This window comes from Panthera uncia, chromosome D1, assembly GCF_023721935.1.
Source record: "Panthera uncia isolate 11264 chromosome D1, Puncia_PCG_1.0, whole genome shotgun sequence".
NCBI classification, from domain to species: Eukaryota; Metazoa; Chordata; class Mammalia; order Carnivora; family Felidae; genus Panthera; species Panthera uncia.
Window position 1 is genome coordinate 23,729,570 of NC_064808.1, and position 27,413 is coordinate 23,756,982.

At 47.8% G+C, this 27,413-nt stretch overlaps 1 protein-coding gene across 19 annotated transcripts in view; it reads right to left on the bottom strand.

The window, feature by feature from the left end:
* PRR5L (proline rich 5 like) overlaps window positions 1-27,413 on the bottom strand; it is a 73,600-nt gene that overhangs the window by 24,910 nt on the left and 21,277 nt on the right. For 18 of the 19 annotated variants that reach the window (XR_007461455.1, XM_049648097.1, XM_049648069.1 and 15 more), the window contains 2 exons: window positions 26,564-26,644; window positions 12,204-12,252 (listed from right to left, as the gene is read on the bottom strand). Coding sequence is in view for 18 of the 19 variants with exons in the window: in XM_049648097.1 (XP_049504054.1) it covers window positions 12,204-12,252; window positions 26,564-26,644 (130 nt within the window). In the remaining variant the exon portion in view is untranslated. The remainder of the gene's footprint in view (window positions 1-12,203; window positions 12,253-26,563; window positions 26,645-27,413) is intronic. The other variant, XM_049648111.1, reaches the window with a different exon arrangement.

Below are 27,413 nucleotides of genomic sequence, written 5' to 3' on the forward strand. Positions count from 1 at the left end.
GCCCTTCATCTAAACTCAGAAAAGGGAGCGTTGAGGTAATGGGAAATTGTGCAGAGATAATATATTTTTTTAAGAGATGAATTTAGGGTTTCCCACGCAAGCATGAAAGAGACTGTATGCAAAACCTTAAGCAGCCGTGAGTATGTGTCCACCAGTGAGGGTGTGCATGGAAAGCTGTGGAAAGAGAGAGTACGGTTAAGTCCTTGTGCAATTGTACCTAGCAACTGCTGAGTGTTCTGCGCACGTCAGAGGGTTTATATCCTTCATTTCACCTAATTGCTACCCTCCCAACAGTCCTATCCGGTTGGTGCCATGACCCTCATTTTACTGATGGTCAGTGAAGAGACCGCCTACAGGAGACAGGCCAGGTCTTCTTAGCTCCAGAAGCCATGTTCTCCCCACTCTGCTTTGTTGCCTTCTAGCAAGTCTCCCCACCCAGAGCCCCCTTGAGGGGCTAGCGCTGGTCCCATAAGTGGAGCAGCCTCTTCACAGGTCACGGAAGCTCCAAGAGCAAGGATGCGCTGGTGCCTCTCCACTCACCTCACATTATCAGATTATCAAAGTCCTATGCTTATGGGGCAGGGGGCCCATGGTGATCTGTATCCTACAGAAAACCTAATGCATTTCTTAGTATTCTCCTTTATAAAACCTTAAAACCCTGTTGCAACGATGACAATGATGCAACGATAGCAATGATGCTATGCTCATGCATAGCAGAGCGGAAAGAATTTGGATATCAGACGGGGGCTCAAGTCCCAGCTCGGCCACACTCGAGCTGCGTGATCTTGAACTTTCTCTAATACTTGAATTCCTCAGCTGTAAAATGGCACCATACCAGCAACATCATAAAGTTCTTATAAGACTTAGTCATTACACACACACACACACACACACACACACACACAGAGTATCTCATGTCCTTAGTACTCAGTGGTAATGGGCATTGATGATAATAGCTGTTCTCTTAGCCCATCTATCTTCACAAAGGAGTGGGAGTTAAAGAGAGTCGGTAATGAATGGGCCTACATCAAATATATTAAAATATTTTGTCAAAGGAACTGTCACATTTCTGTGACTCACACATATAAACCACATTTCAGAAGCCCTATTAAAATTCACAAGAGATGATCTAACTTCAAAAAGTAGTTGGCCAGTGTTTAGTGTCAAGATGGAACCCCAACTGTGTTAAAGGAGACAAAAATCAATTCCTTTACACAGAACGATGGAACAGAGAGGTAGTTTCAGTGAGACCCCACCTGCATTCTCCACCTTCCAGCCAAGCAAATGAATCCCAACAGCTTCTGGGTCAGAAAGCAAGAAAACACCACTGCACCAAATTTAGACTATCAGAAGCAAGGCTCTGTGACAGCCGGGCTGGACAGGAAAGGACTGTGCAGGTGCCTTCCAGAAGGCAGTCGCTCCACCTGCATGTTTCTGAGCAGGTGGGGCCTCAAGTCTCTGTGTGGGTCCCTATCACCCATCCAGGTGAAGTTCTCAGAACTCCCCCTGGGTGCTCTGTGCAAGGGCTCCTGATGCCATTAGTCTCTGTCACACCTCTGATGCCAACACAGATGTCCCAGGCTTCTTCCAAAACAACTTTACAACCTTCCAAGATGTCATGTTTCTGCAATGCACCTGTGAATGTGATTGCACCTCCCTCTTAATGCAGTTTTTGTGACTTTGTCCTATGACGTCTACATTTTAAACGGCAGGGGTGGGGGTAGAGTGGTGGGAGAACAGGAAGTACTGACAACAGAGAGATAAAAAGCCTAGTCCAGGCGATGTCATGAGTTAAAGAAACAAATTCAAACCCTGTATCATACTCACTAGGTCCTTAGGGGTGAAGGTCATTTCTTACTGCTCTGAGAACAGTGCCCCAAACATAGCAGATGTTAATAAACATTGGCTGAATATATATATTGCCTGTTTTGGTGCTGAAGCCCATTTTGAACTTTTAAGAAATCAAGATAAGAGACAGAATACGTAGAAGAGGGGAGAAAGTGATACAGGGTCCCTAAATCTGTGGACGTTTTCTTTACTTGATAAAAATCACTCTGTATCTGTACCTTAAGGGATAAGCTTTAAAAGATGGCTCAGATTCTTCTTCCCTCTCTCTCGTACTTCTCCCCCTTCAAGGAGACATTTGGGGAAAGAAAAAAAAGACTTTTTTTTTTTCAATGAAAAGGAATGATTTGTGTATTATGGAGAAATGGAAAAGAAAATACTCTTTTAAAATCCTCATGATACACAGCATGGCAGTTCTATAACTTAGGTCAAAATAAGAGCAATAGAAACTTGGGCTCAGGAGGGGATTTAAGGAGCCTCTAGCCATATTCTGCCATCTCCCCAGCCCTGTGGTCAAAATCCACTGGTCACACGCAGTTCTGAGGCTGTTTCGGTGGACTCGTCCTTTTCCAGGAAACTAAAGCACCTTTCAAAAGCATCTTGCAGATTCTTCTATCCGTAGGCATTTGTAGATTTTGCTCTTATTTTACAGCTGAATAACTGGTCTCCAGCTTTTGTTTGTCACGTGCACGCAGAGGAAGGATCACTGGGCCCAGCCTAGCCCACAGCCCCTGCTCTCCAGAGAATCTCCCGCCATGCACTCAATGGATCTGTGCCCCACTGTGCAAGCTCAAACCCCTTGATCACAGCCTGCATCTCCGGCTTAGCTGATTGGCCTGTTTCCTATCCCATTGCTGACCCAGGTCTCAAACTGAGCCAACAGTCTTCTCTCCTGGGAATCTGCAGTCACACAGGCTCCTACCCTCCAAATGGTCCTATGTTCCTCCGGGCCTCATGGCCTGAAGGGCTTCCTGCTTGGGGTTTAATGCTCTGCAGTTGCCATTTTAATTTCAGTATTTTTTATCTTCAAACTTGTGTTTTGTAAGTGAAATCTGATAGGGTTCACTTGTGGTCCTGCCTCCTACCACCTCCCCAGGAGGATTTTTCCACACCTGCTCGCCCCCCACTCCCCCACCCCTGCGCGTACTGGTCCCACAGGGTCTCCCTCACCCTGCCTCCACCCCCACACTGTCCTCTTATTCCCCGAAATGCTGGGGGGCCCAGGCCCAAATGCAGGGAGGGTAGGGTTGGGGCAGGCCCTGCAGCACCTGGGGAGGGGCCCTGGGGGCAGCCTTCCCCACCCCAGGGCTGGCAGAGCTGTGGCTCAGGTGCTGGTAACTCAGGGAGGGCCTCTTGACCATCCTGGATGTGTGTACTGAGGGTGCAAAGGTTCCGATCTCTCGCGGGGGGTCTCCTGTCCACCACAGGCTGCAGCAGCAGGCCCACGGGAAAGGGAGACCGACCTCCCCAACCCTGGCTGCGGCCACTCTGTATGCTGCTCGCTTCACCTCAGGATATGCCAACTGGACATCTGTGGGGCTTAAGGCTGCTGAGACATCCCCCTCCTTCCCCCCAAAAGGACAAAGGAAAACGGAAAGAACCAGCCTTGACTCAGGCATCCATCTTGCACGGTCTGTCCTTTTAAGCATCTCTTCTCCCTGGAACTCGCCTCACCGCATTCCCGGCCCTTAACAAAGGCATGATTCTGGAAGGCGCCGAGGACATGCTTGCTGCAGGCCGTGGTGATGGAGCTGTGTGATGCCAGGGCTGGGAAGAACCTGACCTTTCTCTGGTCCCGTTCCCTGCCCAATGGCGGCAACCGCACCACCTCCCCGGCCCGATGGCTTGGAGCCAACAACCGTTTACATTAAATAGCAGCCACCTAGGAAATGACTTGGGACTGGGAATGAGGCCCATTGTTACTTGGTGCCTTTCCCCCACCCCATAAATGAACTTAGATGTGGAATACACATCACTTGAATCAAGCAGCAGAGGAGCCTGGATGTGAAAGACAGCTGACACGTCTAAGACATCAAAAAATACGCCACCAACAGAAAAATGAGGTTCAGCTAGGAAAAATGCAAAAAAAAAAAAACAAAAAAAAACAAAAAAAACACAAAAAAACAAGGATGTCTGGGGAAAGGCATCCAAAACCACCCAATCTTGAGTGGGTGGGACAGATTCAGCTCATCCTAGGTGATCATGGAGGGCAGGCAGGAAGAGGCAGGGGAGGACAGAGGAGAAGGTGGGCTTGTCAACAGTGTGCACCTCTTGTCAAGCAGGTACTTCCCCAAACCCACCGGAGGGACTCAGGGAAACAGGGAACCCACAGGCTGGGGAGTGGGGGTGGGGAGAAGGACACTAACCCATCTTCCCAGAGAAAAGAACTTTCCAACAGCAGGAATCCTGTAAATGCTAAGTCTGCCTGCCACTGCTTTAGCGATGATGATGATGATGAAGAAGAAGAAGAAGAAGAAGAAGAAGAAGAAGAAAGAATGATGGTAGAGTTATTCACTGGTTTTTACTCTTGTCAGGCACTGTATTAAACCCTTTGCATGCACTAACTAGCTCATTGTACCTTTGCCACAAACTATGCCTTTTGTACAGATGAAGAAACGGAGGCTCAGAGTAGCAACTAGCAGATGTGAGACCAGAGCTAGCACCCAGATTGGTCTGAATCCAAACCCCCATTATATTCCCCTGGTTTATTTTAGCAATAATAAAAAAATATATATAAAGATACAAATAGCTACTGTATGTTGACCGCTCCCTAAATACCAAGGACTTTGCATCTACAACATCTCATCTAGTAACCACATCAACTTCTTGAAGTCGGTACCATGATCTCAGCTAGCGTATCACTAAGAGAACTGAGGCTCAGACAGGTTAAGTGACATGCCTGCAGTTACCCAGCCAGTGAGCGTTCCAGCAAGGATGGGAATCCAGACCCACCCGGAAGAAGGTCTGGTGCTTTTAGCCATCCTGTTCTTCTGCCCTGTCCACTGGGGAGGTTTCTTGTGTCCTTGCCCAAAGGGGAAGGGAGAGGAGATCCACTTCAGGATCACACATACGGGGAGCAGTCCGTTTAGCAATCTCGGGTGATGGGACAGAGTTCCGCCATGAAACCTCTATCCAGCTGGGCCATTTCCGCTGCCCAACCCTGCTACCAGCTTCCCAAATTCTGCCTCCCCCAAAGTACTTCCTCAGGGCCTCCCTCTCTGCCATCCACACACACTCACTGTCCAGCAAGGCTCACACGTGGCTCCTGGGTGGGTTCCATTCCCAAATGAGACATTCTTTCCTACCCCGGAGGCATCTAGAAGCATGCCACTCTGCCTACGGAGAACTCTTGTTAGCCAACAATTCTTTTCTACTCCAGGCATGTTTCCAGTGATATCAAGATCCACAAAGGTTCCTGGCACTGGCACTAAGCCAGGGATGGAAACTGTGGGCCACCTCCTTTTTTCCCTGCTGCACCTTTGAAAGTACAGCCATCATCTCTAAGGTAATGTCTGCATTTCCTGTGAACCTGGATGCCTTCCTACATAAGCAACCTTATAAACACGACTCGCCCCCAAGCCCAGAGAGTTCCTAATAAACCAGTCCTGGTGTGTGGATGGGGGCGGGGAGGGGATGTGGCAGTGTGATGAGACCAGACAGAAATCCCCAGATGGGAGTGTGAAAAAGATGAAAAACTTGCTACTTATGCGAATCCTTCATTTAGCACCATTTCAGTGGTAGAGGGTGAATTCGGGCTCTTAAAAAATTCATTTTAAAGGAAGCTGGAAAACAGTCCCTGTCTGTTTCTCTGGACACCAAAAATAAATAAATAAAATTTAAAAACACAGACATTTCTCTTCCGTGGAGTTTTTCAGGGAATGCCTTACGGGCATTTTAACATTTAGAGTATAATCCAGAAGATTTTTCTTCCATGGCCAGAGGGCCTGGGTCTGACACTTGCTCTACATTTTACCAGCTGTGCGATCTTGGATAACCTCCCTTCTGAGAGCTGCAGTCATAGTATCTGCAGAACGGTAATAACAAAATCTTCCTCATCAGCTGTCAGGAGGAATAAGTGACTTGGCACAGGGAAAATGCTTCCAGCGTTTTCTCAGACTTGATTAGGTATCAGAATCACAGAGTTCTGGGCCCCATCCCCACAGTGTCTGATTCTGTGAGTCTGAGGAGGGGCCTGAAAATCTGCCTTGGCAACGCGCTCTCAGGTGGTGCGGAAGATGCTGGTCCGGGGACCACACTTCGAGAACCATCAGCTTCAAAGAGTGGCTGGTGCATAAATACATGAAAATGTTCGCCATCGTGACTATGGATGTTTTTGTCCTCCATATAACCCTTTTTTTAAAAAAAAAATTTATTCATTTTTGAGAGAGAGACAGAGACAGAGTGTGAGTGGAAGAGGGACAGAGAGAAAGAGAAGGAGACACAGAGTCCGAAGCAGCCTCCAGGCTCTGGGCTGTCAGTACAGAGCCTGACACAGGGCTCGAACTCACTGACCATGAGATCATGACCTGAACCAAAGTCAGACGCTTAACTGACTGAGCCACCCAGGCGTCCCCTCCATATAGCTCTTAAGCAGCCTCAGAGACAGTTGCCCTGGTGCTTTCCATGCCTAACAAATATTTCTCAGCCCTTCCAACTCAGTCTTTACCCCTCATGGCCACTGAACTGCTGAATGTTTGCACTTATCGGAACACACGTGCATTCCCAGCATCTACCCCTGCCTTCCAACCTCCCTTCACTGGTGCCTTAAACCTGGCTGCTGCCATTCCCTGCCTGCTCTATAGGAAATCACCCAATTTCACCCATAGTGGGTTCCTGAAAACACGTATTCGTGTGGAACAAGACACTTACATGATGTTCGGAGTTCTGTTCCCACAGAGCTAAAAAGGATTATAAAATCCCTAATTACACCTCACCTTCGGAGCTCATCTTCGGGTGATAGATTTTCAGCATTTTGTACCTACATGTTCCTTCTTTAACAATAGAATGTGCAATCACCCAAGTCCAATGAGGCTAAAGATCCGCCATTGCAGCATGCCCGCGGATTTTCATCTTTATCTCAATTATATTAAGACCTATGGTTATCAATTTCAAGGCCCATTTTCCCACTTATCCTCATAAAATGTGAGAAAAAGTACAATAAAAATATTCAAATAATTGCACAGATTCCAGGCAATCGCCGAGGAGATTAAGCATGGCGGAGCTGCTGACAGGGAACGCGGCTGGCTGGCGGGCAGCCCCACACAGTGCAGCCTGGGACATCCAGGGGTCCTTCTTGCAGCCCCCAGACTGGCACCACCCCATTCCCTCCCCTCACAGTGCCCAAGCAAAGTTTGTGAGCCACTCCCAAGTTTACAGACTCCACAAGGGCTCTCTTCCAAGTACTGGCCAAATCCAAAACGTAACCTCGCAACGATCTTCTCTCCTAAGGGTATCATCTTCCCCCCTTGTCTTTTTGCTGGAGCTCAGCCCACTTGTTCAAAGCCCCATCTCTTGCTCCCCTCCATCCACCTAATCACCCCTTTCCTTTTGGGGAACCCCATGTGTTTGGGAAGACCTCCCAGGCTGACCAAAGAGGAGCTGAAACTTTTCGCCTCTAGTCAATTTGGGTTTGGAAAAAAAAAAATCACATGAAAGTGATTTTCCCCAATCTTTATCATCTCTCCACCCAGGAAGAATCTGTGGATTCTTACAAGTCCCACCCAGCTTTGTCCCTACAAAGTATACTTATCCTGGGCCTGTTTGTAAGCCTTTACCATCCACTCAGGTTTTCAGCTAACACTACCCTGTGTGGTACCTGCATAGAGGTATCCACATCCCTGTTCTGTCTTCAATGTCAAACTTCACGGTGACCATGACACTTCCATGGGTCTCCTCCTTTGGTTCTGCCATGTGCCACAAGCCCTTAATGAACCTTCCCTGATAATGATGAGCTAAGAGGGACTGGCCTCCTGGGGCTCTCACAAGACATGAGCAGTAATGGAAGTATTTAGATCAAACACTACCAGGCCATCTGTGGCCTTTGGGCACTGGGGTGACTAAATTTCCCCTTTTCCTAGGTACTATCTTGTTCAGAGCGACTGACTAGAAACTGAGTTTCTGTATCAAGCAAAACTCTAGTTTCACCAAAGGGAATTTAACTTTCCGGGCTTGGGGTAAAAACTTGCAACAAACACAACACAGCCAGCAGATACAGGAGCACAGAATACTCTATCTGCAGCCACTCCCCCCCACCCCCCCACCCCCTGCCCATCCCCATGCCCTGCACCACCAACGTGGTTAACCATTAATTAGGTGATAGAAAAATGTAGAGCACTTCCGATCATCATTTCCAAAGTTCTAAGGAAACAGTTATCCCACAGAGCTGTCTCTATGATAGAGTTCCCCTGGGAAACCCCAGCTTTCCTTCCAGGCCCAAAACAGAGGGAAAGAGAAAATTCAACACTGGAAATGTCAGATTTTTTCCCGCCAGTTTCTTATGGAAATCTCTCTATGCTTCTGTGGATCAAATGGCCTGTCTTCTCTGTGTGCAGACACAAGATAAGCACTCTTTTCCCACCTGCTTCCCCTCTGCCTTCACCTCAGGTCATTTTCATTATTCCTGACTGAAGATACCCTTCAGTGAATCTTTCCTTGAAGCTACAAATTGAGAATGCTCACCTTCAAAAGCAGAGCCACAGAGAAGGTTCTGCAAGTAGAGATCTCTGGGTTGGAGAGATGCGACCCAACCCAACCCAGAAGAGATCTCTCTGGGTCCCAGGAGATGCGAGTTCATCGCTAAATGCAGATGGCAGGGAGGGGGCACCCGATCCTTCATGTCACACAGAAAAGCCCAGAGCCCAAAGAGCCCATTCATCGTCTTCTCCAACAGCCACATCCATGGCTTTGGGGTCTCACCTCCACCCTCATGATCTGTTCCCTATTTGTCCATGGACTTCCTCCTTCCTCCTTGCTGGAGGCGTGTTCTTTCTGGAGCCCATTCAGACTTTTCCTTCTTCACAGCACGTCTGCTAGTTGAATGTGAAGGCTGGCCTCTATGGCCCTCCCTCCTGGACCTCCCTCCTCCCTCCCATCCTCCTTCATGGACAGTTCTTCCTTGCATGGCTTTGGAACCAGCCCACCTTTAAGCAGTGCCCAGCATTGGGCTTTCCAAACCCGACTCTCTCTTGAACCACCTTCACCATCTGGCCATCGCCAGGGTCCCCTAAACTGTTATTCTTTGCATACTATTTTTCTTAATTCAGTCCACTTTTTAAAACATAAATATGTTTAAAAAATGAAACTATAGCAACATCATTTGCCATAAACAGAATGTAACTCAACCATCAACTCGAGGCAAAGAAAAAAAATTTTATGAAATCCTAATCAGTGTTCCTAGCTGAAGACACTAAGTTCGAGGCATGCTCTCTCTTTCTGAAACAAGGGAGATCTCCAAGTCCTGCAGGAGCGTCAAAGATACAGTGGTGCAAAGCGAGACTCTCCCTGGGCACAATCTGAAGCATGAAAGGAAAAGAAAGGAAAATACATTCTAGCCATGAAGACCAGTATTACTTAACGTCATTGTGCATACCACCTAATATCATCTCCTGTATCTGTGGTAGACAACCCCTCCCTCTCTCCCAAGAAACTTCACTGGGCATCTCTTATGTTCCAGGTACTTTCCAGGCACTGGGGAGCCAAACACCTTTTTTTTTTTTTTTTTTTTTTTAAAGGGCTCTGCACCTACAGGAGACTTAAAACCTACATTTAAATAAACAGCGTCCAGGATAGCTTTCTCTCCAGTCTAATACTAAGGAAAATCCCAGATTCAAAACTGTGAAAACCAGTTCCCACCCCACACCCCCAGAAAGAGACTCAATATTCACCAAGCTGTTTCTCTGATTAAGCTCTCGATGGAAAATGACATGTGGTTATTAGTTAAGTGGCTGGCATACTTTGTAAGCAGCATTAACCGACCCCCCCAAACCTCAGGGCTTCCCAGATAAACAAGTCCCCACCCAAGTGCCCTTCCCCACCCATCCTAGGGGTAGCCCCCCGTGCCAAAAGACAACTGACATTTAAAACCCGATTGAAACCACACCAAACTCTGTCTACTTTAAATGTCAGCGAGGAAGGCTGCCGGCCTGGCAGGTTTCTTCAGGACCAATTGAAAAACCACTTCTCTGTAGTTGGATTTAAAAATCAATCACTACAGACAGCAAGAGAAGAGACTGAGGACAAGGCTGACCTTTGAGTCAAGGGCAACTGAGATGATTCACATTTGTAACTAATTACCTCTTTCTTAATCTTTATGTTTGTCTCTCCCTGGACAGGGGCTTTTTCTTTCAAGCAGCTGAGACATCTGACCCGATAGAATTCCAGGCTGCTGTTGGGTCTTGCTTTGTCCATATTTATAGTGGCCATTCTCTGCTGTGTTTGTGTGTGTGTGTGTGTGTGTGTGTGTGTGTGTGTGTGTGTGTGTTTTAAAGGACTAACATCTGTCATTCTTTAAAAGTGCACGTAAAAATGTAAGCTTCCCGAATGTTGGTAAGGAAGAAAAAAAAAGAATGTCAGTATTGTTTTTAAGATCTAAAAATTCTTTAACCTGTCTTAAATAAAAGTATGTTCTCCGTGGGTATAGAATAGCACCACCAACCTGAAACCAAGATGTTAGGTATTTTTATGTTAGTTTCCCATTAAAAGGGTTGCACTTTAGAATAACAAATACGCATACAGTTAAGTTTAATAACCGCATTACTCTGTCTTCCTCTGTGCTAGTCACTGTTCTGAGCACTTGACAAATAACAATTTATTTAGTCCTCACGACAATCTTATAAGGTTAGGTCTTAACACCCCTGGTTTTATAGAACAGAAAACTAAAACACACAGAGGTAAAGCAACTTGCTCGAGGTCACACAGCTGGTAAGAGGCTATGCTGGGCACTAAACTCAGGTAGTCTGGCTTTAGAGGCCACGATCTTGACCACTCCCCTACTCTGTCCCCCACCCAACACCCACACTATGCGCTGAATGCTTTGCATGTGTTATTTCACGTAAACCAACGACCTCTAAGGTAGGTCATATTTTTGTTCCCATTTTACAGATGGGGAAAATGAGGCATCTTGCCCGAGACCTACTCAGCTAATTAGCGGGGAAAAGTAGTAACTCTGACTTCACTAAAGTATCAGTCAGTTACTCACTGTCAAACAACACATCCCCATGCCCTCTCCCACATGCCTGTGGGTGGAGTCAGGAAAACAACTTGTGTCAGTCAATTAGAAACTATCCTCTGAGGGGCATCTGGGTGGCTCAGTTAGTTAAGCTTCTGACTCTTGATTTCACCTCAAGTTAGCATCTCACAGTTCATGAGTTCAAGCCGCAGGTCAGGCTCTGCGCTGACAGCACGGAGCCTCCTCCGGATTCTCTCTCTCCCCCTCTCTCTGCCGTTCCCCTGCTCATGCACACACAACACTCTCACTCTCAAAATAAATTAAGAAAAAATGAAGAAGAAAAATAAACCATCCTCTAAGAGAGTCTGGAACCTTGAGTTCATTAGCCTCATAACAACAGTGTTTGGGCAGGAGGGGTGTCAGGTCGCCGAATCCAATCATCTTTAACAGAACAGACTAGGAGGCTTAGCGACAAGAAGTCACTTGGCTGAAGGGTACATACAGTTACACCGAATTAGATGCCATCCCCGGGGGGTGAGAGGGAATGTTGCTAGAGGAGCAGTTCCCACAGTGTGGTCTGAGGTCCCATATCCCCAGACCTTTTCCACAGGGTCAAAACTAGTTCCTTAATGACACTAAGCCACAATTTGCCCTTTTCCTCGCATCTTCCATCAGTGTACCGTGCAGGTTTCCAGAGACCACATGATGTGCAATGTCACAACAGACCGAATGGGAAACAGACAGGAGGATCCATCCGGCTATCTTCTATGAAGCCAGATGGTGCAGAGATTTGCAAACGTAAAATAATGCCTCTCTTCTATTTTTTTTTATTCTGAAAAGTTATTTTTCACAAAAATGCTATTTAGACTAACATGTAATAGGTTTATTATTTAAATGACTTAAATATTTTTAAGTTTCTCAGGTTCAGTTTCCAATATGGTGAAGACAGAGATAACCCAAATAACCGATCATTTTTAAGAGTGTAAGGATGACCAAGAAGCCTGAGAACCACTGCCCAAGACTGTAATCTCCATAAAAGCAGGGACCACACTGGCCCTGTGCATTATCAGGGACTCGGCATATGTAATTTTGGATGTTGAAGGAATGCCCAGGTGTATGGTATTGGCCATCCCTTTAGGTACATGTATCCATGTGCACTATAATGACAGATACTCAGACTCACACAGCTTACCTGGAAATAGTCTGTAATGAATGATCCAAGTTCACTCTTCAGCAGCCTCCTGGGGAGAGAGAAACACCATCAAGCAGCCCATGATAGTAGAGCTCCCGGTGCCTAACTCACGGACACATACGATGATAGAGTGCTCCCCAGTGGCATAGGGGCCAAGGCCAGGTCTAAGAAAGGAGTGTGCTAGGCTCTAATAATACCTCTGTACCAAAGTTATTATGGGATTCAGGCAATGGAAGTCCTAAAAGGGTATCTGTTCCTTAGTTCGCTCTACAAAGACAACCATCGCCAGAGGGCAGTCGCGGGAGATTCTAATTCTAATAGAGTTGGTAGAAGCAAGCTAGGGGACTCTGGCTTCATGGGAAGCAAAAAAAAAAAAAAAAAAAGAAAAAAGAAAAGAAAGAAAAGAAAAGGAAAGAGAGAAAGACCATAATTTTGTAATCTTCCATATTTGTAGACTTTATGGTTTAAAACATATTTTTCATGCATTCTTCAGCCAAGGATTGAAGACCTGTAAAGTATGTGTGAGAGGAGGGCAATTATTATCCTCCAATATAAGTAAAGAAACAGAGGCTCAGAGAGGCCCCCAGTGGCAGAGTGAAGATTCAAACCCAGGCCTTCTGCAAATTCAACATCTTTCCCCATAATCCCACTCTGTCTCTCCTCCAAATCCATCAGAGACATTCAACATGGTGCCATAGTTTGGATGGTCTTACCACCACCCCCCCCACCAAGTGACTGAGGCAGTCATTCAAAGGGGGCTACAACAGGGAAAACAGATTTTATTTATCCAGTTTATTGAGCTTCCCTTGACGTGCCAGACACTGGGCCAGCACCAGGTGGATGGAAGTGAACAACCAAGACAGATGAGGTCTCGGTGGTGTGGATCGATAGTGTGTTAATAAATACACTCGCAGGATAATTTCAGAGAGTCTTTAGAGCTAAAAAAGAATTTTAAAAATAGAGGTGTTGGCACCAGGTCCCCATCTCCCTGTGACAAATCGTGGGACCGCCCTACTGATCCTTCTTTAACTTGATCCAAACAAGGCAATGAATCTAAAAACATGAATAACTGGCTCTCTGGATCCAACGTGCTCCCTAGAGGGTACACTCCTCATTGACTTCAAATTGTTTCACCCCACCAGCCACGGTCATTAAGGAGCAAAGGCTCAGCCTTCTGACAACCCCCGCTGGATATCAACTCCCCCGCCCCCAAAATGTGTTCCCACATGTTCTCCGTGTCCTGGAGAAACAGGAAGTGACAGTGAGGTATCATTATGTGCAGATCATCGATGCAACGGGATCAAAAAAGAGAAAGAGACACCCATGATCTCAATTCTCACACCAGAAAGAGCCCTGGAAAGCTGCAAACACGGGTTGCACACGGAAAATACCTTCTTTTTCCCAAGACAATGTGCCTGTGTGGATACCGCATCTTGAGATCCAATTTAATGGCAGTCTCCTGGAAGGCTGCCCCATCAACACAACCCAGAAGCTCTCCCAGATGGTGGGCAGGTCTGACAGAAACAGGGGAACCTTCATCAGTCAGGAGGCTGAGGGCAGGTTGCTCATCGCTGCTCTTGGAGGTTAGAAGTGTCTCTCAGACAGAAAACAGAAACCTGGCGGGCAGCCACAGATGGGGGCTCTCAAACAGGAAGAGTCAGAGAGGCTGCTTCTGACTGCTGGCCACTGGGAAGTCTTCATGGCCACTGGGAAGCCTCAAAACCATAGGTGAAGAAGCCAGGCTTCCTCAAAAGGACTTAGAAAACCAAGTCCTAATAATGGGCTACTTCAAATGAAGTTTCCCACACACATCTCAGGTACCCATAATGCTGAGGGGCTGACACGGCTCTGAGACCAAATAATACGCTATGGAATTGGCATTCTGAGGAATCTGTGCTGGGAAACTCTGTGCTCATGAAGATGCTTTGGGTAAAATGGAAGGAGAAAGAGGTCAGGGGTAAGGGTAGTCCTTCAAGGTCAACAACCATGGAAAACCCTACTGGAGCACGTTGGAGGAGGGACCTATGCAAATGTAACAGTTGTTAATGGAGGCTAGACATGGTTAAACAGGCGATGACTGCCCAGGGACATTTCACAATGGCACTCTGAGTGCATCCTGATGTTACCCAAGTGAGGAATCCAAGAAGTATCTTCCCCTACCTATCAGGGCATGCAGAAAGGCTGGGGCCTCCAGTGAGAGGAAGATACAGCACCTTATGGTAAGGCGAGGGCTGCAGCAAGCCATGGCCGCAGACAGAATTCTGCAGAGCGTTAAGGGAACACAAAGCACGGGGTAGAAATCAGCTGATAAAGGAGCAGAGGCTAAGGAGTGAACCTGACATAACCACCAAGACAAAGGCACAGAAGAAAGGACTCTGAAGCTACGAGCAGCCGCACCAGGAGCGATGGGAGGGTGATGGATGGGAACAAGCCACAGACCACAGAGAGCTGCTTCCTGCACACTGATGAGGGCGATCCTCAGTCCTTTACCGAGGGGGAACCCGCACAGGAATGTGCACAACAACCCGCTGTATAAACTTAAAGCACCATGGACCATTTATAACCAGGTATGGTAAGAGAATGAGACACTTGTCCTTTCATCTATCCTGAGTTTAAAACCCTGTCCACTAGGTATTATTGTTAGACCTAGCTGAACAGAACTGACCCCATTGGATCACTGAAGCCAACATTCTGTTATCCCGGGTAGGCGTGTCAGTAAGTTGCTCTGTCCCTTACAAAACCTGTCGGACTTCTGGGCATGCTATGCATTACACAAGGTCACTGCATATGTGTACAGAGTTTTTGCTGCAGGAAAATACAGGAATCAATAAAAATGGGCACCAATAGTGCTCATAAAAAATTGTGGTTCATTCATACAATGGAATTTTATGCAATTGTTCGAGACAGAGAGAGGGAAGAACTCTAATGATACAAAAATTAATTTTTTAAAAATGCAGGATACAGGGGCGCCTGGGTGGCTCAGTCGGTTAAGCTTCCGACTTTGGCTCAGGTTATGATCTCGCGGTTTGGGAGTTCGAGCCCCACGTTGGGCTCTGTGCTGACAGCTTGGAGCCTGGAGCCTGCCTCGGATTCTGTGTCTCCTTCTCTCTCTGCCTCTCCCCCACTTGTGCTCTGTTTCTCTCTACCAAAAATAAATAAATGTAAAAAAAAAATTTTAAATGCAGGATACAGAATAGTGTGTATAATATGCTACCTTGTGAAAAGATAAAAGAAAAGGAAGAATATATAGATTTTTATTTACAGAATACCAATGAACTCAGTTGTCAAATCTGCTCTCTTCACTTGCTGTTCTGCAAGAGCGATGTGATTTGGTTTCCAACAGGCCCTTTGAACTAAAATAGCACCTTGATTTTTAAACCATGAAGCGTGTATGCATTTAAAAAATTATATAGAGGATTATATATAAATACTGGGTTTGGTCTCCTCTTCTCCATCTCCCCAAGTAAGGACACGGAGGAAGCAGAAGTTGTTGCTGGAAATTTGGTGGGGCAACAAAACACTTTAGCAAACTTTATTCCCTGAAGTTAGGGGATATTCTCCTACAGATCAACCCAGTCTGTGGACCTCCTATGAACTGTTGAATATCCCCAGCTGCTTTTCCATATCGATGTTCCTTACATATGCCTAAGGAAGGTCTGGGAGAAAGTCCACTAAATTGCTGTTATAATAATTATCTTTGCAGGGGCTTGAATGAGAGCTGGGTTTCTGGGGTACAGGAGAGGGAGATTCTTCAAGGTACAACTCACTATATAAATGTTTCATACCCTGTAAACAAAGTCCTATTGAATTTTTAAAATTTAATTTTTAAATTTTAAAATTTTAAATTTTAAAAATTTGTAATTAACAAGAACCACCCCCAAGGTTACCACGAGATGCAGCTGCAAAGGAATTCTGGGAGTGAGTTCCCATCAAGGGCGTGAAGTCAGGAAGCAGGCAGTCCTAGGGAACGGAGAACCCCACAAGCAGAGAACCTGCCAACGCAAACCCTCCTCAGCCTGGCAGCCTGAGAATTCAACTCAGAGAGAAAAGCGGGGAGGAAAGGCCAGAGCTGGCCCAGCCATCGGAGAGCAGACTGCCGCTGAGTCATACCACAAAATCTCCAACCTGTTTCTCTACTCGGTGTTTATTCTGCTTGCACTGGGTTTACAAGGAACGAGTACTTCTGAAAAACATGATCTTAGCTGAACTGAGAGAAAGAGGGATTTTCCACCCCTCTGTCATGATACACCATCCCCAGGGGGAACTCGGCAGTCGCTTCCCTCCAGAGTGACTGATAAGAGAAGAGAGATCCATGAATTCATTCACTGAATCACAACCATTTCCTGACCACCTGCGGTGTGCCAGCCACAGTGCTAGACTAGACGCTAAGAGAAGGGATAGGCAGGGCTCGGACAGTGATTTCTTCTCACCGGGGCCGCGGTCTCAGGAGGCACCAGGTGCACCAACGTCTCCAAAAATGGAGAGCGTAAGTATCAAGGCATTAGAGGTATGCGGACCTACATTCACAGAAAAACAACTCGCCCTGTAACTTCCTCACCAACTTTGCCAGTTTAGTCTGTAAAGCACGAGAAAGAAGAGCAAAGCAGGAGGAAGACAACAGAATTAACGAGCCTATGGTTTGTGGTTCCCTAGATGCAAAAGACAGGAAATCTCTGATCTCCAATCCTTACGATGCATGCTCTGTCTCAGGCACGGGGGCCAAGAATCCAGCATCCCTCTTCCACTTTTTCCACCCTTTCCTAGGGTGTTTTCCCTGAAGACAGGAAAGTAGGGACTTATTGCAGCAAATAAATAAGGAAGAAGAAATAAACTGCTCTTAGGATGGAGCTGGACGATCTTTTCCCCCAGTTAAAGCTTCACTAAGCACTTACTAGGTGCCAGGCACTGTTTTCCACAACATACACAACATGTGTTTCTTCCTGTAAGCTAGAAACAAAGCCATACAGTTGTAGTGACAGCTCCACTTTTTAAGGAAACCAATGCTCAGAGGTCACTCAGGAGGGTGTGCAGCAAGCACAGGACAAGATGGGAGGAGCCTCACAGAGTGGGAGGACCAAGAGGCAGCTCCTGGGCCTCAAAACTGTTGTCAGCAATAACCTTTGTAAGTCAATGTCCCAGGTTAGTCCCTTGTATCTGCTCCCCAGCTGGAGTTCAGGGGTAATGAGGATCCCTACTCCGCAGATAGCGTAAGGGTTAAGGGAGTTCATCCTAGACCAGTTAGTTCCCAGAAGAAGCCTGGCACACACAAGACTCAGCAGGTGCATATTCTACCCAGGGCTGCAGACCCTGAAGCCCACACTCCCAAGAACTCAATTTCACTGCTTCTTGGCATCTTTTTTTTTTTAAGAGAGAGAAAGTGCATGCATGAGCAAGGGAGGGGGCAGAAGAAGGAAGAGAGAGGGAGACAGAGAGAGAGAGAGAGAGAGAGAGAGAGAGAATGTCAAGCAGGCTCTACGCTCACCACAGAGCCTGACATGGGGCTTGATCACATGACCCTGGGATCATGACCTGAGCTGAAATCAAAGAGTTGGATGCTCAACCGACTGAGCCACCCAGGAGCTCCAGCATCTTCTTAAAAGGACAGCCGGGCCAGCATTTCCCAGACCTGACATTAAGGACCCAGGTGAGACTCATGAAGGGGCCTGGACACTAGGGCCAGACCTCACTGATTTAAGGGTAAAGGCATAGGATGGGGCCATACTTGGGGGGAAATGTGGCTGTGACGAAGATGGAAGTAACATCTCAGCTTAATGAGATGCTTCATCTGTTTCACGTACGGGGCCTCCATGCCAGGTTTCGTGTGGAAACCGAATCCTAAGCTAACCACCACCACCCCTAGTGGCAGCTGCAGCCACGGAGCCAGAAGAAGGAAGTGGGGCCTCAGGAGTAATGCGCCCCAGGAGTAATGGCAAAGGAACACTTATGTGGACCCGGCCCCAAAGCGAAACAGAGCATGAAGTTCAGTCAGAAGCCAAAAAGGCCACAATAGGGAAAGAAATGGGGAACCACTCACTGGTCTGTATTATCTCACCCCTTCTCCCTCCCAGGCTGACTGGGCGAGACACCACCCCAGATGACAAGATTTCCTGTTATTACACAGACTCGCCATCTCGCCCCTCACCGTCTTGTCAACTTCCCACTTCTGTGGACTCGAAAGTAAACAAGGCCCTGCCGGAGCTGGATGCTGGTTGGGGGGCGTGGGGACCACAGGGTGACAGGCAGCGCAGGAGCGGCACGAAGGATGTAGAGAAACCACCTCGGGTATGAGCCATGATCTCCCTTGCACGTGCGGAAAGACCCAAAGCAGCAAAATCCCAAGGGATGACGAAGCAGTTTGGAGACAGATGCCACGGGGCTCGTGTTTAACCAGCACGCGTCAGGACAGCCAGATGAGTTGTTCGACGTTTCTGTGCCATTTGGCAATTAGGGGCTGCCCCACGTACTCAGGCCCTCCAACCTGGTCCCTTGGCGGGGTCCAACCCCACTTCCTCAGGATCCAGGAACAGCAGGGGACCTGCAGACTCGGTTACTGATGCTATGCTGATCAGTGTCCCGCCGACCCGACTGCGAAATCCTCCGAAGATGAGAGATGGGGCAGAGACAGAGAGGGAGAGAGAGAGAGAAGTGCGGCTCGAGCTCACCCAAAGCCGGGCTCAAACTCACAAACCGTGAGATCGTGACCTGAGCTGAAGTCAGATGCTTTAACTGACCGAGCCATCCAGGCGCCCCAAGGAAGTGGCACCTTTAAGCACTAACATGGAAATGCCCCATTTCCTCCTTGGGTCCGTTCTATCGGGGCCACTGGAAGTGGTGTCCATGACTCAGGCAAAATGCCAGGACTCCCATACATCTCAGTTTCCTGCACCCCAGTGGGTGGCACTGGGGACAGTGAAAAAGATGGAGGAAAGGTTGACCTAATTATGTCACACGCACGTTGCTAGGCAGTTGACGCACAGGGCTGCTGATTCTCCAGTGCCTCTGTGGTAGGAATTTATCCTCATCTGCAAGATGAGACAGACGCTCAGAACCTTGCCCAGGGCCATGTATACAGATCCTCACTCAACGCGAGGCCAACCTGAAAGTCGGTCCATGGCACCCCACAGGCTCACAGGGGCAGGTAGGCAAGGTGGGTGAGGGAAGCAGGTGGGCATGAATAGCGGGGGGGCTGTAGTGGGCTTCTCTAAAGCCAGCAGCCGGGCCTTGGCTCCTGGAGGGGAGCTGATCAGTTCCAGGCCAGGCTGCACATCCAGCGCTGCCCGACGTGAACTTTCCAGAGAGGCCTGGATTTTTAGGGGAGATATCCACATTTCTAAACACTGTGCAGACCAACCACCACACGGGGCCAGCCCCAGAGGCTTCCCATTTGTCACTTCCCTTTAGCTACCCTTCCCTCCCCCAAAATCAAATGTGTTTACCAACCGGAGCAGAGAGAAAAACAACACACACTCAGGCAGGGCCACCTGGGCTGAAAAGAGACTCCACCTCAAGCCCTCCCAAAGTAGGGCCCTCAGAAGACAGCACCCTGCTTCCCTCTGATGTGGTAACGATTCTGTGCCCTGGGACGTCAGGCCTAAATCTGGACAAGGCCATCTCTGTGTGCCTCCTGCAGCCTACTTACTAGAAGTTTAAGATCACGGGAGGCTCGGGTTCAAATCCCAGCAGTACGACTCTGGGCAAGTCGTCCCATTTCTCCGTGCCTCTATTTCCTCATCCACAAGACAGGGATACAGTACCCGTCTCACAGAGGTGTGGTGAGTTTTAGAAGAACTGACACAGTGAAAGCACTCAGAAGCAAGCCTGGCATGTACTAAACACTACGTAAATGTCTGCTATTATCATCACCTCAGGGAGTCTCGCCTCAAACTCTGCCAGCCTGTGGGCCGCGGCCAAAGTCTCCTCCTTTTCCAGCTCTTCCCAGCTCTTCCCCGGGGTTGAGGGTCCTGCCACAGTCACCAGGCTCCCTCACAGAGATGGGAAAACCTGAGGTGCGTTCCCTTTCGGGGGGACTCGGGCAGCCAAATGACTCAGAAGGAGGGCGTGTCGACTCAGAGCCATCAAAGATCAAGCATGGTTCTTGGAACCTCCTCTTTCCTTGAAAATCTCTGGGGTTTCCTCCATGCTGCCTCCCTCCCAACAAGAACAGAAGCAGTGTGGTTGGAGACAGAAGGAAAATGTGAGTTTCCTGCCTCAGGCCAGCTGCAGATAACTCATCTCTGGTTTCCGGAACCCTTGTCTCTGAGCATTCATTTCTGCAGAGAGAGAAAAAAAAAATCCTCCTGGGGGGAGAAGCAGAGGGTGGGAGGCCATGGAGACAGAAGTACAGCAAGGAGGTCATGGCCTCAGTTGCCCTTTCCACCTCACCCTTGCCTGCTCATCCTTCAGATTTCAACTGAGGTGTCACCTTCCCCCAAATAATTACGTGCCTATCCTCTGCCCCCCCCCCCCCGCACTCTGGATTCTGCTAACACCCCACTGAAGACACAGTAGGGTCACCACCACCTATGCAGGGCCCCCCACTCACTCTGCAGGAAGCTCCCCAAGAGCTAGAACCACCTACTTCAATAGCTTCCTCCAAACCTGGCCCAGTATCCGGTACAGCATCCACCAATATCCACTGACTACATGAATAAAAGCACCAGTGGCCTCTCCCTCCACACACGCCCCCCCACCAATCAAAAACTGAAAGCACTTTCAAGAATCTACTTGTACAGGTTCTCGTAAGAACCAGCAAATGTAAATCATAGGTTTCTCATACTTCTCTAACTCTTCGTAGTCACACACAATCCGTAGAACACTTGGCTGAAAAGGAAGGAGGGTGCTCCTGTGTCAGAGAGGTTTGGACAGTCTGGTTCCTGGGAAAACCCAGGGAACCCAGGCCTCAGACCCAGACGCGTCCCCACTGCCAAAATGCAGCCACATCAGGATTGAAGCTGGGAGGGTATTAAAAACCACACGGGGGCACCTGGGTGGCTCAGTCGGTCTTGATTTTGGCTCAGGGCATGATCTCACAGTGCGTGAGCTCGAGCCCCGAGTCAGGCTCTATACGGACAGTGTGGAGCCTGCTTGGGATTCTTTCTCTCCCTCTCTCTCTGCCCCTCCCCACTCACGCTTGCTCTCTCTCAAAATAAATAAGTAAACTTTAAAAGCAAACAAACAGAAAACCACATCAATGCCCCACGGAAAACCGAAACCAACAGGATACTCAGGGCCAGCCCCAGTCAGGGCAGATGGAATTTGAAGGCAGGCAGAATTGTGGACGGTGATGACCAGCGATCTCACTAGAATAGGTCTATTCTAAACAGTCATTTTCTTGCCTCTAGGGATATAAGAATATGCAAGGCCTGCTTTAAGGCAACTCTGATTTACAGTCTTCATACTGAATGACCATATGCCTGGACGTATTTGGGAAAAATTGCTGCTTTATTGAGGTGTGGACATTCCTGATCAATTTGCTCTTAAAAGGTCTCCACATCTTACTCTTGATCTAATAATGTGTTTTAGAACTTGCCCATCCTTACCAAAGTTCTTCCCCGTAACTACCCCAAACTCTACCTGCCAAAATTTAAACTGGAATTCATTCTTGATAACTGAAGGACCAATTGTTTGTACTGACTGCATTATAAAACCTAGTTACATAAGGCCTCTACCTTCCTGGTCATCCTTTGCATCGGCTAATGTGTAAATGAATTCACATTTCCTGGGCACATACTAAGTCCGCCATTAGAAAGAAGGCCAGGGCTGGCCAGGGTGGCCTGAGGAAGCTGATTTCAGCTTTGACTCTGGACTTGGACAGTCCATCAAAGTTGATTACCATTTGGCTTGAGTAGAATGGAGAATGGAGTCATTTCCTCTCACTCTTGTCTCTGAGGAAAGGAGAAACAGCTGGCTCCTGATTGGAACTCCGGCTCACCCAAATTTCAAGTCCAGCACATTCTTGGAGGGGCCTGTCCTGGACCGCTCTCATTCAAAGTGAGCTCCCCGCATCCAAATTGCTAGAGAAATCTCTACACAATTCCATTCATGCAATGAGTCATCATACTGCCCCTCTGCTCTCACCCATCATTCATCACTTCATTATTACTAAAATCTCACAATAGTAGGAATAATAATGGTTAACATTAAAAAACATTTTTTTTTCAATGTTTATTTTTGAGAGACAGAGCGTGAACAGGGGAGGGGCAGAAAGGGAGGGAGATACAAAATCCGAAGCAGCCTCCAGGTTCTGAGCTGTCAGCACAGACCCAGATATGGGGCTTGAACTCACAGACCATGAGGATCATGAATGACCTGAGCCGAAATCGATGCTTTACCGACTGAACCACCCAGGCACCCCAATAATGGTTAACATTTCTTATGCACTGGATCCTGGACTAATGGTGTGTGTGGCATTATCTCAGTCTCCCCAGACCACCATCAGGTTGACGCTATTATTATCCTCATGTTATAAAAGGAAAAACAGAGACCAAGAAAAATGAAGTAACTTGCCCAACGTCACACAGCTAGTCTAAGTCTTGATCCCCAGTCTCTCTGAATCGGGACGCTACTCTCTTAACATGTTCACAAATTCTATTGGACCCACACAGATCTTCTGGGACAAAGACCTCTCACAACTGATTGCAAAGTGGGCTTGAGAATCACTAGTCTCCCCTCCTTCCATATTCTCTTCTCTATGTGCCTACTGTCCGGTTCCCCCACCCTCACATACACCCTCCCCACCGGTCATGCCTCAACCCTGTTGAGTGTATGGACCTATTCTGCGAACAGGTCTTCGAAAAGAGCAAAGAAAAGGAAAATCAAATCCCAAATGTCTACCTGAATGTAACCAGCGAGTGGCATGCCCATTTTGGCATTTTAATTGCTGAACTAAGGGACAGTGGCATGTATTTCTGTGCAGGCACTTGCAGACGTGGGCACACGTGCCAGGCCAGCTCACTTTACTCAACTTGGGACCAGGTCACACATCTGCCCAGGGTGTGTTTCACATTCTCAGTCATGTAACTCTGAGTGTGATGTGAAAACCCATCTCTATTTTAATCACTATCCTAGAGAAGGCCAGAGAATAGAAGGTCCACAATCGTGGCAACTCAAACTCTGGTTTTTGACAGTTTTGACTTATTCTGGACTCAGGTCATATCTGGACAATCAGTGTCAAACCCCAACTACATGTACTTCTCACCAGCCTGAAAATTGCCCCAAACATAGGGAACTAGACCCAACACTGGAAGGGAGTTTGGGGGAGGGTGTTACGCCTCTCAGAGGGGTGTTAAGAATCACAGTGCATGATGAAAGATGGGGTCCCAGGGGCCTCGTGGAAGGAATGCAGAAGGAAACACCAAGACCGCCAGGTTAACCTTTCTTCCAGCCTAAAACCTCTCAGACTCTACAATACGGTACAAAGAACCTAAAGCCCTACCCTCCCAGTGATGATATTTGGAGATGGGGCCTCTGGGAGGTCATCAGGTTCTGATGCGGTCATGAGCATGGGGTCCTCAAGATGGGATTAGCGGCCTTATAAGAAGAAACACAGAGAGGCTGCTAAATACGAAGGAGAGGCCTGTAAGGACGCGGTGAGCCAGCGGCCAGGAACTGGACTCTCACCAGGGACCGAACCTGCTGGCATCTTGACCTGAGACTTCCCAGCTTCCAGAACAGTGAGAAATAAATGTCTATTATTAAACCCCCAGTCTGCGGTATTTGTTATGGCAGCCTGAGCAAACTAATACAGGTGCCTGAATCAGCCAGGAGTTCAGATCCTGACTGCACCCTTTACACAGCTGGGTGACCTTGGACGAGTCATTTGATTTTTCTTATCCACAATTTTATGGATAAACTATGAGAACCATGGTCGCCTCACAGGGCTGTGAGGACAGTTGAATGGGACGATGTATGTGAAAGGTGCCCAGAGCTTTTCCTGGAACGTCCATCCCTCACACGGCTTTTGTGCTACAACAGCCCCCATCAGCAATGACCTGATGCACGCCGTGGTTCATCTTGCCAATAGGTAGCCTATTGGTCACATTCAGCCCACAGATGTGTTTTGTTTGTCCTGAACTAATGTTTGGGGGAACTTTGGGTTATTTAATCAACATTTAAAAGCCAGGAAGTTTCATGCAAAAAAAAAATCTCAAATTCTGTTTGAGAGATAGGTTGACATGTCACCGGCCCTGCGTTCTGCCAGGGCAATCCCCTCTCATCAGAAGGTGACCTCTCACCTCCATGCACCCAGGCGACCTTACCCATTCAGAACACCCACTTGGCACCTGAAGGCTTCTGAGTTAGCAGCCCCTGGGCTGAAAGGGCTGGTGGAATCTGGTGTGGCCAGTACTTTTCCTAGCTGCCCACGAACAAAGATTTTAAGTACAATTTCAGGACCAGTCTTCCAAAGTGAGGAACAATTAGCACATTCCTGAGTCACTGTTTTATTTATTTTTACTTCCACTGTGAGCTCAAGAACCCTCACAGAGAGGCCAGGATCTTAGTTCTTGGAGTAAAATAGATTTCTTACAACCCAGAGGTTGGCTGACCTAGCTTTGCCCCTGTCACTCAAGTTTGTGGGGCCTCAGTTTCCTCCTCTGTAAAAGGAGGCCTTGGGCTAGACAAGCTCTATTGTCTCTTCCCATATTTGTGTAATTATTAGGTGGAATTCAAGCTCCTGGGTAGAAATTCAACACAGCCTGGTTTATTTCGGAGCCCTAAAGGTTTTAATGAGCTCTTAAAACACCTCACTGACCCTTAAAATAAGACTTAACTAAATGTAAACAGGACTCAGATAATGGCCTTGTTTATTGTTCTGCTCCCTCCAGGGTTGGGGCTTTAGCCTTGATGTTCTGCACTTAACACACCAGAACGGCTGATGTACAACCTCCTGTCCCCAGGAGGTCCTAGTGCTCTGGGCCCTGCCTGCCTCTCTGCCCTCATTTCACCAAGACACAAACCCAACCACCCACCCCCCAGCCTCTGGTATTCTACACACGTGGGCCTTCTTTTGGCTTCTTGCTCACTGCCACCACAGGACCTTTGCACCTGCAGTTCCCACCAGCCAGAACCCTCTTCACCTAGTTAATTCCCACTGATCCTCCAGAAGACAGCATCGGCAGGACATCGCCACTCCTTGGCAAGAGGAAGTCACGCTAACATGCTTTCATCACATCAGCTGCATCACAGGAGCTGTCAAAGCGGCTCTTTAACATCTTACTTGTATGATTAGTTGGCTAACGATCATCTCCCTGACTGGATATAAATGCCAGAAGAGCGGGGTCCACATCTATCTCTGCTCCAAGTTGTCTCTCCAGTGCCTGGCCAATAAGGAGGCACTCAAATATTTGTTGAACGAGTGAATACATTTACGAAAAGCTGACACTATTCTACTGGGAAGATTCTGGAAGGCAATAAACCCCTCAAGGACCACGTCCTGTTGAGGGCTGTATCTCCAAGACGTAACGGTAATGACAGAGACAACATGGACAGTAATAAGAGCTATCAGTTCTCAGTGTGCTCCAACCCTGTTCTAACAGGTCATTTATAGAATAACTTGATTTAAACCTTCATAAGAATCCTATGGGGGCACCTGGGTGGCTCAGTCGGTTAAGCATCCGACTTTGGCTCAGGTCATGATCTCACAGTCTGTGAGTTCAAGCCCTGCATCGGGCTCTGTGCTGACAGCTCGGAGCCTGGAGCCTGCTTCGGATTCTGTGTCTCCCTCTCTTTCTGCCCCTCCCCTGCTTATGCTCTGTCTCTCTCTGTCTCAAAAATAAATAAAAACACTAAAAAAAAAAAAAAGAATCCTATGGAAGGAGGCACGTTTCTCATCCCTGTTTCATGTAAGAGGAAACTGAGGCACAAAGAAGTTGGTAAGTCACTTGGCCAGAAGTGTTAAGTCACAGACCTGTATCTGTGAAAAGCTAAGTGAGGGGTATAAACCACTTTATACCAAGTGGGTAAGTCACTTGGCCAGGTCTTAACAGAAGTGTTAAGAGTGACAAAATCCCAAGCAGTCTGGTTCCAACCACGAGGCCATCTTGCCTACGATGGCACCAAATGGTTAAGGAAGGCACAATACATCTTTACACAGTATGTGATATCTGCCTGTGTATCAACCCTCTGCCCCCCTGACAGATGTTATATACATGAATAAATGGATGAACCATCTACGGATCAGAAGTCTAGACAGGTAAGGGTCTCAGAACTTAATAGCCACATGAGCCACATCAAAGTCAACAGAAGCAACAAGAACCAAGCAGACAAAAACCTTAAGATAGGGCTCCCGATGGGGGATAGTCCCCCTGCCCCAGCTCAATCCCACCAGGGGAGAATAGTCCGTGACCTGGCCATCCACGTACCTGATGTTTTCGTTCAGTGCATAGAGTTCGTTGCTTTGCAAGCCACCCCCTTTGAAGACATTGATCACGGCAGTCTGCACACTACAGGGTAAACAGAAATGACCCCTGGTTAGAGGATCTGCCTGCCTGGGGCAAACTCAACAAGCAGCTCTGAGCTAAAGGCAAGTGTAAGGGCCAGGAAGCACATGGCACAAAAATGGCCCACTTTCCATCCCTGGAAACCATCATTTCCTTCCCAGGGTCCTTGGAGAGAAACAAAGACCGAGGCCAAAAGGATCCAAAAGCAGCTCCTCTCCCTCCACTCTCTCAAAGGCCTGAAGGTCTTCCTCGCTTGCCTCGCTGGTGGCCCTGATGGCAAACAGCACTGATCAAGGGCAGGTGGTGGGATCTGCTCTCAGGATCTGTGCCTGGAGGAATCCAAAATGGCGCTTGCTACAAGCAGGAGCCAACTGGGTTCCTTCACCTAGAAGGTCCCTGTCCTCACAAGGCAGCCTCCATGCCTGGGGCTAATATAAAATGCTAATTCCTTGCCTTTAAACAGTTTTTCTTTGGAAGAGTTTCACCGAGGCCAGCCTCTCTTGCCCCTTCCATTCCCCCTCCTGTGAGGTGTAGGGGGTTAGTCCCTCGAGGAGCCACAGTTAAGTCTTAACTCTAGGTGCCCTGAGACTCCAGCCAGGTATTTCAGCAAGGAGCAGATTACAATCTTGTCTTTATCAAGGATCCAAAGCCTTTTTTAAAGAACATGGATCCATCCATAGCAGAACGTTTCACAGCCCCCTCTTCTTCCCCATCAGAAGAGGTGCGCATTCACTGAGAAAATCCAAAATGAACCAAAGGACAAAGAATTCAG